The 13,975-nt window shown below is 41.3% G+C and overlaps 1 protein-coding gene across 2 annotated transcripts in view; it reads right to left on the bottom strand.

The window, feature by feature from the left end:
- Window positions 1–13,975, bottom strand: part of KIF4A (kinesin family member 4A) — a 129,177-nt gene that overhangs the window by 47,170 nt on the left and 68,032 nt on the right. For both annotated transcript variants that reach the window (XM_082609877.1, XM_082609878.1), the window contains exons 11-15: window positions 9,267–9,399; window positions 7,504–7,562; window positions 7,284–7,389; window positions 2,192–2,248; window positions 767–952 (exon numbers count right to left, since the gene is read on the bottom strand). In XM_082609877.1, the coding sequence (XP_082466003.1) occupies window positions 767–952; window positions 2,192–2,248; window positions 7,284–7,389; window positions 7,504–7,562; window positions 9,267–9,399 (541 nt within the window). The remainder of the gene's footprint in view (window positions 1–766; window positions 953–2,191; window positions 2,249–7,283; window positions 7,390–7,503; window positions 7,563–9,266; window positions 9,400–13,975) is intronic.

The following is a 13,975-nucleotide window of genomic DNA, read 5'->3' as shown; positions in this document are numbered from 1 at the left end:
ATCCCTTTGTGGATGGGAAATACCGGGCTACAGGGGAAAATAAGGTCTGGAGCAAGAGTAACCTTGTGGACAACCTAAAAGCCCAAGACTTGTCTTTAAGTAAAGACCTGATTATTAATTAGCAAGGGCCACTTAGGACTACCACTAGGAAAAGCAGTTTAGCCATTTGCCAAGTCATGTGACATCCACTACAAGTGTCTTCATAATTCTCACTATAACCCAGACCGTCTACTAAGAGATGTACCTTTCTTAGAATCCCAGCATAGTTATTAGAACAAAATTTCTCTACAAGTAGGGACCACATTTATTATAACATTATCTAACTATTTATTAAATACCTGTTGCATAAGTAAGGTATTAGATTAAATGAAAGAAAATTACAGTTTCTTTATACTGAATGTATCCTTTTTTTTTTTTTTGCGGTACGCGGGCCTCTCACGGTTGTGGCCTCTCCCGCTGCAGAGCACAGGCTCCGGACGCGCAGGCTCAGCGGCCATGGCTCACGGGCCCAGCCGCTCTGCGGCATGTGGGATCTTTCCGGACTGGGGCACGACCCCGTGTCCCCCGCATCGGCAGGAAGACTCCCAACCACTGCGCCACCAGGGAAGCCCGAATGTATCCTTTTTTTAACCAGCAGTACAACTCCAGTTGTACTATGCACATTATGTTGCCTTGTCATCATCAAAAACGGTGTGCCTGTTTTCTTCCCATACTACTAAAGAGAGATGGTAGACATGAACATTACGTGCCCTAGTAAATATTGTACCTGGTACTGGAACTCGATAGGCTGTAGTTGGCTGTCATTCTGAGTCATTTTCTTGGCTAGGGCCTCTTTCAGTGCAAGGGCTTTATTCAACTCAACCAGCTCCTTAGACATCTGAGCTTGACGTAGAGCATGCTGAGTGGTGAAAGCATCAGAAGACCTGCTGCTCCCTGGACTGATTTCCACTTGCTGGAAAAGATCAGGATAATGCTTTGTGAGAGGAACAAGCAATTGGAGTTCCTTAGGCACTGTTTCATCAAGTCTCACAGCCACTTCTCCATTATCAGTACCTCTGTTCTTTTTTTTTTTTAAGTACCTCTATTCTTTTAAAACTGTAGCTTCTCAAACATTTGCTTTAAACATCAGAAGTAAATTGAGCTAACCTATTTCTCTGCTCTCACAAGAACCTTATTTCTTATATCCTTTAACTGATTCTTTTAGAGTGAACCAAGTTTCTTGCTCTTTCCTTTATGCGTCTGGCCAACACTTTTTTTGTGTGTGTGGTACGCGGGCCTCTCACTGTTGTGGCCTCTCCCGTTGCGGAGCACAGGCTCCGGACGCACAGGCTCAGCGGCCATGGCTCACGGGCCTAGCCGCTCTGCGGCATGTAGGATCTTCCCGGACCGGGGCACGAACCCATGTCCCCTGCATCGGCAGGCGGACTCTCAACCACTGTGCCACCAGGGAAGCCCTGGCCAACACTTCTTACTTTCACCTTATTAGAGGAGAGAGGGCTCTGGAAATGGCACTTTGGTAATGGTGGAAATGGAGAAGAGGCTTCATTTATTCTCACAGAGCTGACCTCTGGCACCTGATTTACCTCCTATCTTTCTTCTTTCAGAATATAAAAAATACCAACATATATTTGTTTTAGGGAGAAAAAGCTGTCTCAAGCAAACCACTGTCCATCCTTTCATTCTGACTCTACTCTATAGCCTTCAGCAAATATCTAACACATTTTATCTATTCTTGCAACTTGAATGCTCAAAATATTTTCCTTGGTTCTTTTAGCCCTTAACCACTGCATCCACAGAAACGTATGCCGAGAAAAAATTTTCTTCCATTTCTTCTCTAATGCTTTTTTGACTTTGCCATAATTTGCTAATTTGTTTCCTTCTTTGTCTTAATGTGCTAGACAGTTGATGCAGAATACTTGCAACTAATAAGAAATCAGTAAGCCAGACTGCAAATATGGAAAGTGGCATCCCTGAGCAGCTCTGCTTAGCAGTTATACTATTAGAGAGAGATACTATCCAAGTTAGGGATTTTATAGTTAACTGAGGTTTACACTCAAGATTTCTGGATTTCCAAGGCATTCTATATTGAGGATGGTAGCAATCAGGGAGTCTCTTCCTCAGTTGAGTGATAAATCATAAGAAATGGCACAGTTAAAGTTCCTGGTTCTACGCAAAGGGGCCAATTACTTACCGCTTCTGGTTCCACTGCAGTATCAATGGCTGCAGCCACACAAGCAACAGTTTCATCCTGCAATGAGAAATGATGTCTCAGTTTAGGAGCTTGCTAGTGGGTTTTATATGGGTTATTTAGTTGTTTTCAAGTGTATATAGAGACCATTTAAGGTGTTGGACCAATTCTGTAGTCACATATACCCCAACAACCACGTTTCTACTTCCCATCTCGCAAGGGTCTGTCTTCTTTATAAAGGTTGATTGTGCAGTCTTCGTAAAAATAGGGTCATGTGGCCACTGACATATTTATTGCAGCTCTCCTGCTCTGCCAGAGTTCACTGGGCTAGAGTGAAACAGCCATTCCAGCAGGCCAAAGTTTAATCCACTTTATAGACTCTACCCTTTCTTTTTCTGTTTTTTACCACTAAGTCTACCTCTATAATGTATAGGTCTAGCCAGTTCCATAGACATACCATCCTAAGACCAGACATAGCAAATAAAGGCAATGCAGCAGAAAAGTGAATAGGATGAAGGATTATTTTTGATTTTTATCTTATATCCAGTCAAGGTAGCAAGAGCCCACTCTACAAGGAAATAAACGCCACAGGTGAATGCCCCAGAAAAATGTGCTCATGAAGTCAGACACACTTCAGACTCTGTCCCTCATATACATAGGAACCAATCATATACAGCTACTCCAGGTTGTGGTTAGTTGAAGGGAAAGGGTAAGCACTGATTCGCTCCCAGAGAAGGGCACATTCCTTTTTTTGGTCATTAGAACAACAACCACCTAAAAGGGAAACCTAAAACCACTTATTAGGACTAATTTATTTATAGGCTCTCATATGAGCAAGCTCTGTTCTCCCCACTGGAATTTAGGCTTTATTTGGCATTGCAACATAAAGATTACCACTTCTGTTTAAGTGATTCTGCAAAGCCCTGGGAAGAAAGGATTATTTCCAGGATGTCACATGATTAAGGTCATAGATGAAAGAGCTATTGGCTCAATAGCAAGGAAAGAATTTAGAGTTAGCACAGGGAGTCTCGGCACCAGCCCAGTGAAACATTACATAGTTGTTGAAACTTGAATCTTAGTACCTTTAAGGCAAGAAGTGAAAGAGGCCCTTAATGGGACTTCCCTGGTGGTCCAGTGGTTAAGACTCCATGCTCCCAGTGCAGGGGGCATGGGTTCAATCTCTGGTTGGGGAACTAAGATCCCGCATGCCACACAGTGTGGCAAAAAAAAAAAAAAAAAGGCCCTTAGTAAATGCTGTTTGTAAAGCATTTCCCTTATTCTGCCCAGAAATTCCTAACCGTGAGACTCAAAGAGAATTCAAAGGAAGCCCCAGTATTCCTACATCCTTTCTCATCATGATTTACACTACTGGTGATTCTCCAAGGGCAGGACATACTAAATCCTTCTTAAAAAACAGAGCACTTCAATGTATTATAGGTTAATGGTTACCCTTTTCTCCCTCCCAGTAAGTCTCAGTAAAAGGACTAGCTATAGGCCTATCCTACATTAGTAGGGCCTATGACACTGGCTTTTGGAGACTTTTTCTAGGACCTTCCAGAGGATCAGGATCCAAGTAGATCCGATTCAACATGCCCTGAAGAAGACACGTTGTTACTGTGGGTTTACCTTTTGGCCCAGTGAAATTTCACAATGCTAAGGTTTAAGCTTTGGTGACACGTTCTACATGAACATGGCAGGATTATGCCTTTATAATCCTAAATGTAAATATATAACAATAGGATTTATTTCAATCTAACAGCCTCTTTCTCCCTCATTCTACAGCTACTGAGAACCTCTTGTAATAAAAAGACATGATTTGCTGAAGGTGATGGTCAGGGGAACAGGACTACTACGGGAGCAGGTACGTTGAGCTACATTAACCAGTAATACCCTCCAAAATGAAGTTTGTGCTTGTAGGCTGTAGGCAATAGCATTACTGGGCATGCAAAAAGCTTTTTATGGAACTGGTCTTGGAGGAAGGGGTAACAACAGAAAAAATTTGATTTTGTGGGAACTGAAAGGACTGCATGAATTTCCTCACAGGTAACTGCAACAAGGTTTGCCTGAATTATATTTTAAAGGAAGAAATAGTACAGTTTAGCACTTAAAGCCCTAGGAGAAAGGTCCAGGGATAATGGTTGCCTTCATAACTGAAAAGAGGGTGTTCAACCATCACTTATAATAAAAATAGTTTTAATCCAGAATGAAGGGCACAAGCACTTACATTTAAAACATTCTGCTTTCACTGTAGTGAGTCTCAATAAAAGCCACAGGATACACTGTTGTGTATTTCCAAAAAAAAAATATGTAGGGCTTCCCTGGTGGCTCAGTGGTTGAGAGTCCGCCTGCTGATGCAGGGGACACGGGTTCGTGTCCCGGTCGGGGAAGATCCCACATGCCGCGCAGCGGCTGGGCCCGTGAGCCATAGCCGCTGAGCCTGCGCGTCCGGAGCCTGTGCCCCGCAACGGGAGAGGCCACAACAATGAGAGGCCCGCGTACTGCAAAAAAAAAAAAAAAAAAAATGTAGCTGGGAGGGTCTCCAAACAATAGACACAGAGAACTCTGATTCAAGAGTCCAGCAGGAGCCCAGGGTAAAAGGGTTTACTCTACCTGACCATGACGGTGGATGGAAGCCAGGGACTTTATCAGCTTGTGGCAATCTTTAGCACCCTCCTGCTACGCATGCCAAGTGAATTTTAGTGACAGACACAGCAATTCTCTAGAGTTCCTCTGAGCCAGCCACCACTAGCAACTTCCTCCACAGTCATGCCAGGCACCAGTCATACTGCCAGATCCTCACTGAAGATATGCCTTCTCTTATATTGTTAACTTGGTTCCATTAGTTTCCTTCTTCATCTTTCCCACGTGACTCAAAGAGGTGGTGTGGAATCCTTTAAGCTCGGTGTGGTGGCCACGAACAATGGTGCCCTGGATTACTCTTTTCTGATCTTATAAACTTTGGCTCCAGTAGGGCTCTGCAGTCTAGATTATCTGAATTCTGAGGCAGTTCACACAAAGTTTTCATATATAAGATGCTTCACTTCGATTACAGATGGTGAAATTTAACCTTGTGATAGCCATTCTCTAGCACATATTCTATACTTCAGCCACAATGAAGTTCTTACCATGTTCTAAACATTCATACCTCTTTGCTTTTGCATATACCTTTTCCTCTATATAGATCGTCCTTTCCCCTCTGTCTGTGTGGCAAACTCCTATTCATTTTTCAGGACCCAGTTTTTTCTTCCTGAATTTTCTAGGCAGTTAATCACTCCTTCCTTTGGGCTCCCACCACACTTTGCTCATATTGCTAATGTAAGAGGATTAAAACAGATATGAGAGAGGGCTTTTTGCCACCTCTCCCACCTGTGAACCTTGGCAAACTGACAAACAACAAGGCTTGGAAGAACAACTCTTGAAAATAATTGGACATTTATCAGGATGGGATTGTACCAGTGTTCTTGAGCAAGAAGCATGAAAACTGGAGCATCCTCCAACCAAAAGATTCACAGCAATTAACAACAAAAGCTGCCAACTGAGACAAACCACAAGGAATCACACCCCTCCCTTCTCACTGTATGAAACTCCAATCCTATTTCAACTCGGGGAGTTATTTGGAGTTCAGGTGATCCCTGAGTACATCAGCTGAATAATGCCTTTAACCTCGATTTGAGTCACTTGGATTATTTTCTTTCAATATCAATATAGTACTTAGCAAGGTTACACAGCTAGTGAGTAGCAGAATGGGCTTCAAACCAGGGTTTGTCTGGCTTTGGAGCTCAGATTCTCAATTACTATGGCCTGTTTGTTAGGAAAATGAACTGTCATCTTGGACTACCTGTAATAATTTTGGACAGTACTACTTATTCTAAAACACTGCTTTCTAGTCTTTTGGAAGTTTACTCATTTAATTCCTTGAACTGGCCATCCTAACCATTCCCCCTACAATATTGTATGGTATGTTTTTCACTGACTCTTTAAGAGTAAAATAGAGGTGCGGATGATTTTCTGATACCCTTTTCACAACTCTAGAAAACACTGGGCAAGACCCGGGGTAGAGAATCACTGTTCTGGTAAAATTAAAACCTCTGTTTCAGACCTAGGAATTACTACCAGGCACTTACATACACATTACTGCTTCAGAATAATAAACAAGAGGGTATAGATGGAACAAAACAAACCATAACCCATTTACCAACCATGACCCCGTAACATAATATGATTTCAATTTTTCAAAAAAATATCTATGCTTAAGTACTAGGATAGAGAAGGAACACCAAAAATAAAAAGAGGCTTTTAGGATGGTAGGACTGTAAGAATGTTTCTTCTGGGAAAAACAACAAACAACCACCCTCCCAACAAAACCCACCCACAACTACTATACTAGTTCTATAAATAAAAATGGGAACTTAGGGCTTCCCTGGTGGCGCAGTGGTTGAGAGTCCGCCTGCTGATGCAGGGGACACGGGTTCGTGTCCCAGTCCGGGAAGATCCCACATGCCGCAGAGCGGCTGGGCCTGTGAGCCATGGCCGCTGAGCCTGAGCGTCTGGAGCCTGTGCTCCGCAACAGGAGAGGCCACAACAGTGAGAGGCCCGCGTACCAAAAAAAAAAAAAAAAAAAAAAAAAAAAGGGAGGGGGGACTTATAGCGGAATGATCATTCAAACTAATTTATTACTGGTTATAAAAGAGTGCTACGGTATTCCCTGGAGGCTCTATGCTATCTGTCAGAACCCAGCTTATTTAAAATTGGGGTATGGTATAAGGCCTCTTATTAAGTTAGCCTACACCAAAAGGACAGCAAATCAATGACTGCTGCTCATGCTACCCAGGCAATTTTGCACCACTGTGTTGCTGCTTCCAGTGTTTGATTAGAATACTGAAATATTAATGTGCCATTGCACGTGTAATCTATGAGTGTTTTTGATTTAACTAATTCAATATTCAGATCATATCCAACGATCCATGATCTTTGTCCTCAAACAGCTCACAATCTAGTTGTTTCAGGAAAAGGTACAGAGTTAGACATGTTTATATGCATCAAGAGAAACAAACGAAAGCAATATGCCTATTTACACTGTCCCTACTTGGCTTACCGATAGCTGGGTAATCACTTGCTGCAGGTTACGAATCATCTCTACATTTTCTTTTAATTCTTGGTCTTCCAAAGTCTCCACTAGCTTTTGAAGATCCACTTTGCAGCTGAAAATTCAAGCAAAGGAACCCAAGGGTTAATCATACTGCAAAGGCCAGTGGGTCCGTGATTATGTACTAAGGTGGTATAGGTCACTAACAAACATCTGGTAGGAAACTTACGCTGCATGCTTCTTGAGCTCTTCTAGCTTGGCGTTCATTTTTTCATTCGCTTGTTCTGTCTGCAACAAAGACCCAGGAGATCATCAGTGGTACTGCCTGACAGCCTCACCTAATTAGGCCCTCTCTTCTGCTCCTATGGATTAAAACCTAGGTAGAGAGGCTAACTCCTTTGCTGTAATAAAGGATTTAGTGGGCTTTGGTTATTTAGCGAGAAATGTGTTTTTTAACAGTCATGGAAATTAGCCCTTCAGTCAACATGAGCTACTAAAAATAGCATCCAAGCAGCTGGGTCTTATGCTTGCCATGAAGCTCAGACTATAGGGTGGAGCGTGAAGCCTTAATTCCATAGAGAACTTTGCAACTAGGGGAAAAAGCAATACTTCCTGGCATGCTACGCCCTGCTGTTTGCAAAAAAACCCATTTGCTTTAAAACTGCCTCCTACACTACACTGTTCCCTAGCCCCACCATAAGGACATTTAAAACATAAAAGGGCCTCACACTGAATATGAGCTGAGGGTTTTTTCAAGTTACACTATGTGATATGGTAGACTAGTTTTAGCAAAAGAAAGCAAGAAAAAGATGAGGCATAAGAATGATGGCAAAGAAGAAGAAATGGCAGAGAAGCAGCTACATTTTGGGAAGGGTTACTGATATTTTCCATTTTATTTCAGTCACAGTATCTGTAACATTCTAGATGCTGCAACAGATTTGGGAAGGACGGTTTATATAGGACAAAACTGTTGTGCTCGTTATGAAGTTCTGACAAGACATCAAACAATAAACCTATTGGGCAGCCATTGTAACAACCTTATAAAGGTCAGATGGGTACATGGCTAGAATAACAAGTACTGTCTGTTATGTGAGCCACACTGACATGTGAAGCACAGCTTCTAGAGTTACTTCAAAGACATAAAATGTAGCACTGGAGATAGAAAACTGTATATAAAAAATCCCCTAGATCCCATTTTCACCCTTCTGCTAGTAATGGACATTACAATGGACCTAGGATTTGGCCCTCTTTAAAGAAATCTTTAAGCAGCTTACCCTTCCTTGACTGGAGTACACTGATGCGTGAAGGTGTATAAATTACAGATGTTCAATTACATTTTGGTGGAAACTCATTTTCACTTCTGGCAATTGCTGTGCTATCAAAGACTGAGTTGTATTTAGACTAGTAGAGCAATGTTAGTGACAAAGCCAGCACACACTGAGCCAGGAGGGTACTATCACACATGTAGTAGGACACAGAACTGGTGTAGTCAGTTACATAGTGATCCACTATTTGAAAATTAACCGTATGTAAAAGGAGTTAAAATTAATTTTCCAGATGTTTTCTCTCTCCATGGCAGCTGTTAGGATGGGATATGAAATGTGACATTAGGGGAAGGGAGACAGAAAGGAACTAAAATCTTAGTGAGGAGAATTACTTGGTATTATGGATGATCAGGCAGAACTTAAGGTGACGGAAGGACCTGGTTCTTTCCTCTCTGATATTTTAGAATGAATCCATTTTAAAATGGGCTTCACGTAGATTCTTTGTGGTAGATATATAGGTGTTCACGGTATAAGTCTTTTAATTTTTCTGTATGTTTGATTAAACGTTCTTGGATTTTCCCTGGAGGGGGCTCCAGGGAGGATATGGTAATATTAATTCATTTCTTTCCATGTAACTTGTCTCTCATAATGAGAAGCATGTTAAGTATTTCAGAAACTAAAGTTAGTAAATGTGCAGACTGGTAGTAGTTTAGTCTTGAAGCCTCACCAAAATGATCCTCTCCAACATCTGGGCTGTCTGACCAGCAGCCTCACTTAGACCACGACTTAATTTTTCATTCTCCTCTACCAGTGACTGATTCTTCTCCATGAGGGATTGTAGATTCTCTGATGGTTCCACACTAAGACAAGGAAAGTAACATATTAGAAAAGTACTTGTGGTCTTCCCTGGTAGCACAGTGGTTAAGAATATGCCTGCCAATGCAGGGGATGCAGGTTCGATCCCTGGTCCGGGAAGATCCCACATGCCGCGGAGCAACTAAGCCAATGCGCCACAACTACTGAGTCTGCACTCTAGAGCCTGCGAGCCACAACTACTGAGCCCGCGTGCCACAACTACTAAAGCCTGCATGCCCTAGAGCCCACGTGCCACAACCACTGAGCCCACACACTGCAACTACTGAAGCCTGCGTGCTTTAGGGCCTGTGTGCCGCAACTACTGAGCCTGTGTGCTGCAACTACTGAAGCCTGCGTGCCTAGAGTCCATGCTCCACAACAAGAGAAGCCACCGCAATGAGAAGCCCATGCACTGCAATGAACAGTAGCCCTCGCTTGTCGCACTAGAGAAAAGCCCATGCACAGCAGTGAAGACCCAATGCAGCCAAAAAAAAAAAAGTACCCGATTGATAACAGTTATATCAAAGGTGGATAAAAATATATATCCCATAGGCCTTTGGGTGGGATTGGTTTAAAATTACCCCCCAGAAGTCTAGAAAAAGTGTTCATTCCAATATATACTTCCAGCCAGGTAGTATATTGGATAAATAAAAATGTATGCCTGAACTACTTTAAATTAATGGTTTGGAGGAAGGTAATAATTCAGAGCAAGAAATGGTTGCAACTAGAATGACTAACCTCTAGGTTTAGGATCTTGGTTTAAGATCTTTCTATTTATGCTATGTAGGTAAGAAGTAAAGGTTAACTAATTGCTAAGATACATGTTCTCTCCCTCTTCTCATTCTCAATCCTTCATTAAAGATTAGGGAACTAGAGAAGGAAGAGGTATGGGGGAGGTAGAAGTGACACTGCTAAGGGTCAAAATTTAAGCTAATCAACATAAGTCAATTACCTATTTGCTGTAAAGTTTAGGGAAATAGCATTTAGGAGTGAAAAAGTTGCAATGATGACCTGTGGCCACTAAGAACACATTTCACAACTCTCCATAAACAAGTACTCCCTTCTAAATGCTTGCCTCCCTTCAAACTGATGACCCACAGCCTCCTGTTCATTTGTCTATCAATTTTTAATGGTTTAGAGTGGGTGGTGGCAACAATAGTATTCATTTCAAATAGGAGTGGAAGGGACAGAAATAGCTTCAAAGAACGTTTGGCATTTATGCAGATTACTTGCTATCAGTTCCAGACTACTGAAACAGATCAATAAGAAGCAGTTTTGATTTGCTTTTTTTGTAATCCACTGGGATTAATTGCTCAAAAGAGTAGAAAATTGGACTGGCAAAAAAAGATCAGAAGAAACATGAAGATTTGATCTGAAGGAAACGGAAGGGGAAAATGAATAGTTGTCAAGGATATAATAAAGAGAAAAAAAGGAAAGGGAACAGCTGTTCTCAATCTCAAGAAAGGATAGAAAAGGATTTCAGGAATAGATGCCCTCTCACCCAGTTTAAGATTTCCATGAAGTCTTATAGAAGATCTTAGCATGTTCTTTATCAAAAAGTTAAGAGCAAGGCCACACCATAGGGTTTCATTACACTCTTGAGAATTTACTAGAACTCTTATGAAGGAATGTTCAATTAAAATGTGGATTATAAAAATAAACTATGGGTAAATTTAGTGTTAGTTTAGATTGCTCTGATTTCTTTATTGTTATTAAACTGAAAACTTCCATGCATCATTCACGAAAGTTGACAAGCTCCAAAGTAATGATATTTTTAACTCAATTGTGTTTTCCTCTAAAAATTTCCAAGGTTTCTCTAAACGGGGGAAAATACAATGTAAACCAATGTTTCCTCTTTCAGATGCTATTTAATTGCCAATGCTAGTAGGATTCCTCAGTTGAGCAGGTGAAAATTGACAAACACATGCAGAAAATCTATACAAAAGCTTCAATGACACACATTCACAAATAAAGGAATATAACCTAAGGAAAAAAGCAAAAAAAAATCATGTATATAAACTGTACATTTTGTAAAAAGCCTTAAGAAATGTCTCTAAAGATATAAATATACATTTTTGAGAAAAGTAGCATCTTTATTTCTCTGTAAAACATTGAACAATTGAGTTACATTGTTTCATTCATCAACTGTTTCTTAGAATCTGTTACTTTTGTAGCTAAAACTATATCCTATAGGATATTCTAGGTAGTTGGAAGTCTGGAGTGGTTTTCATTAGTCTTGTTTTACATGAAACAGGTCTGTGCTAAATTGAAAGGAAAGATGGGTCAATTGCTTCTAAACTGGGTATACTAGAACAGGTCTTTAGGAGACCCTTTAAGAGATCCAAGCTTTCCTCAGTTCCTTTATCCAACATTTTAAAAATATTATCAGGAAACCAAGATTAAATGACCCAAAGAGGGAGAGTTACAAAGAGAAGGGCAGTCATTTCTGGGTGATAAAACTATGGCAAATTTTAAGATTTATTCTTTATACTTTTCTAAATGTTCTACAAGAAGCAAGGTATCACTTTTATAATCAGAAAAAATTATTGAGTTATTGAAAATAAGGATATTAAAAGAAAATAGGTCCACACCAAACACAAGTATAAACTCCAAATGGAAAAATGAAATGTAAAAAATAAAACCAACATAAGTACTAGAAGAAAACATGGGTGATTTCCTCTTTAATCTCGGCATAGAGAAAGCTTCTTAACTATGAAGTAAAATCCAGAAACATGAGGAGAATGTAAACAGTGTAGCGACTTTGGAAAACAGTTTGGAGGTTTCTTTAAAAGTTAAACATAAGACCCAGAAATTCCACTTCTAGGTATCTACCCAATAAAAAACATATGTCCATACAAAAACTTACAAGTGAATATTCATGGAAGCATAACTCATAACAGTCCCAAAGTTGAAACAACCCAAAAGTCCATCAACTGGTAAATGGATAGACAAAATGTGGTATATCCAGACAATGGAATAGTATTTAGCAATGAAAAGGAATGAATTACTGATAATCTCAGAAACATTATAGATGAAAGAAGCCAGACAAAAAGTCCACATACTGCAAGATTCCACATATATGAAATGTCCACAATAGGCAAACCTTGTAGAAAAAGACAGCAGATTAGTGATTGCCTGGGGCTGGGAGTGGGAACAGGAGTGAGTGCAAATGGGCACGAGGGATCTTTCTGGGGTGACGGAAACGTTCCAAAATTGGATTGTGGTGATAGTTGTACAACTCTGTAAGTTTACTAAAAACCACTGAATTGTACACTTAAAATTAGTTAATTTAATGGTATGTAAATTACATCTCAATAAATCTAGAGGCTAAAAAATCTGGAGGCAATAAAAAAATGATGGATAAACTTTTTACTACATAAAAACTAATTTTTTGGCCCGCCTGAGCTGAGGTGTTGGCAGCAGCCATTCCGCACTAGGAACTCCAGTCAGAAAAGCCAGGTGAGAGGCCTCTGCACATGGCCCCTGTGAGCAAGTGAATCCCAACTAAGCACAAAGGGAAAAAAAAAAAGTCAACTCAGAGCTGTGACTATTTCCAAGGCCACTGTTTTTCCCTGTGGAACACTGCCTTTGGGGCAAAACAAGGAAGGAGCAGGTGATTCTAATGTGCAGTGTAGAAGGAGAGCTATTGCAGGCCAGCTTCCCCAATTCTAAAGGCACTCCAGCCGTGTGGCTGACAGGGTCTGGGTGCTCCGGCCGGGTGTCAGGCCTGAGCCTCTGATGTGGGAGAGCTGAGTTCAGGACATTGGACCACCAGAGACCTCGTAATATCAATTGGCACGAGCTCTCCCAGACATCTCCGTTTCAATGCTAAGACCCAGCTCCACTCAACAACCAGCAAGCTCCAGTGCTGGACACCCCATGCCAAACAACTAGCAAGACAGGAACACAACCTCACCCATTAGCAGAGAGGTTGCCTAAAATCATACTAAGTTCACAGACACTCCAAAACACAACACAAGATGCAGTCCTGCCCACCAGAAAGACAAGATCCAGCCTCATCCACCAGAACACAGGCACCAGTCCCTTCCACCAGGAAACCTACACAACCCACTGAACCAACCTTAACCACTGGGGGCAGACACCAAAAACAACGGAAACTACGAACTGACAGCCTGCAAAAAGGGGACCCCAAACACAGTAAGTTAAGAAAAACGAGAAGACAGAGAACACGCAGCAGATGAAGGAGCAAGGTAAAAACCCACCAGACCAAAAAAATGAAGAGGAAAAAGACAGGCTACCTGAAAAAGAATTCAGAGTAAGGATAGTAAAGATGATCCCAAATCATGGAAACAGAATGGAGAAAATACAAGAAACGTTTAACAAGGACGTAGAAGAACTAAAAAGCAAACAAATGATGATGAACAACACAAAAAATGAAATTAAAAATTCTCTAGGGGCTTCCCTGATGGCGCAGTGGTTAAGAATCCGCCTGCCAAGGCAGGGGACACAGGTTCGAGCCCTGGTCTGGGAAGATTCCACATGCTGCGGAGCAACTAAGCCCGTGCACCACAACTACTGAGCATGCGCTCTAGAGCCCACAAGCCACAACTACTGAGCCTG

The sequence above is a fragment of the Mesoplodon mirus genome, assembly GCF_964341445.2.
Source record: "Mesoplodon mirus genome assembly, chromosome: X".
In the NCBI taxonomy this organism is placed as follows: Eukaryota; Metazoa; Chordata; class Mammalia; order Artiodactyla; family Ziphiidae; genus Mesoplodon; species Mesoplodon mirus.
The sequence above is the reverse complement of the archived record's forward strand: the minus strand, read 5'-3'. Positions and strand labels throughout refer to the sequence as shown.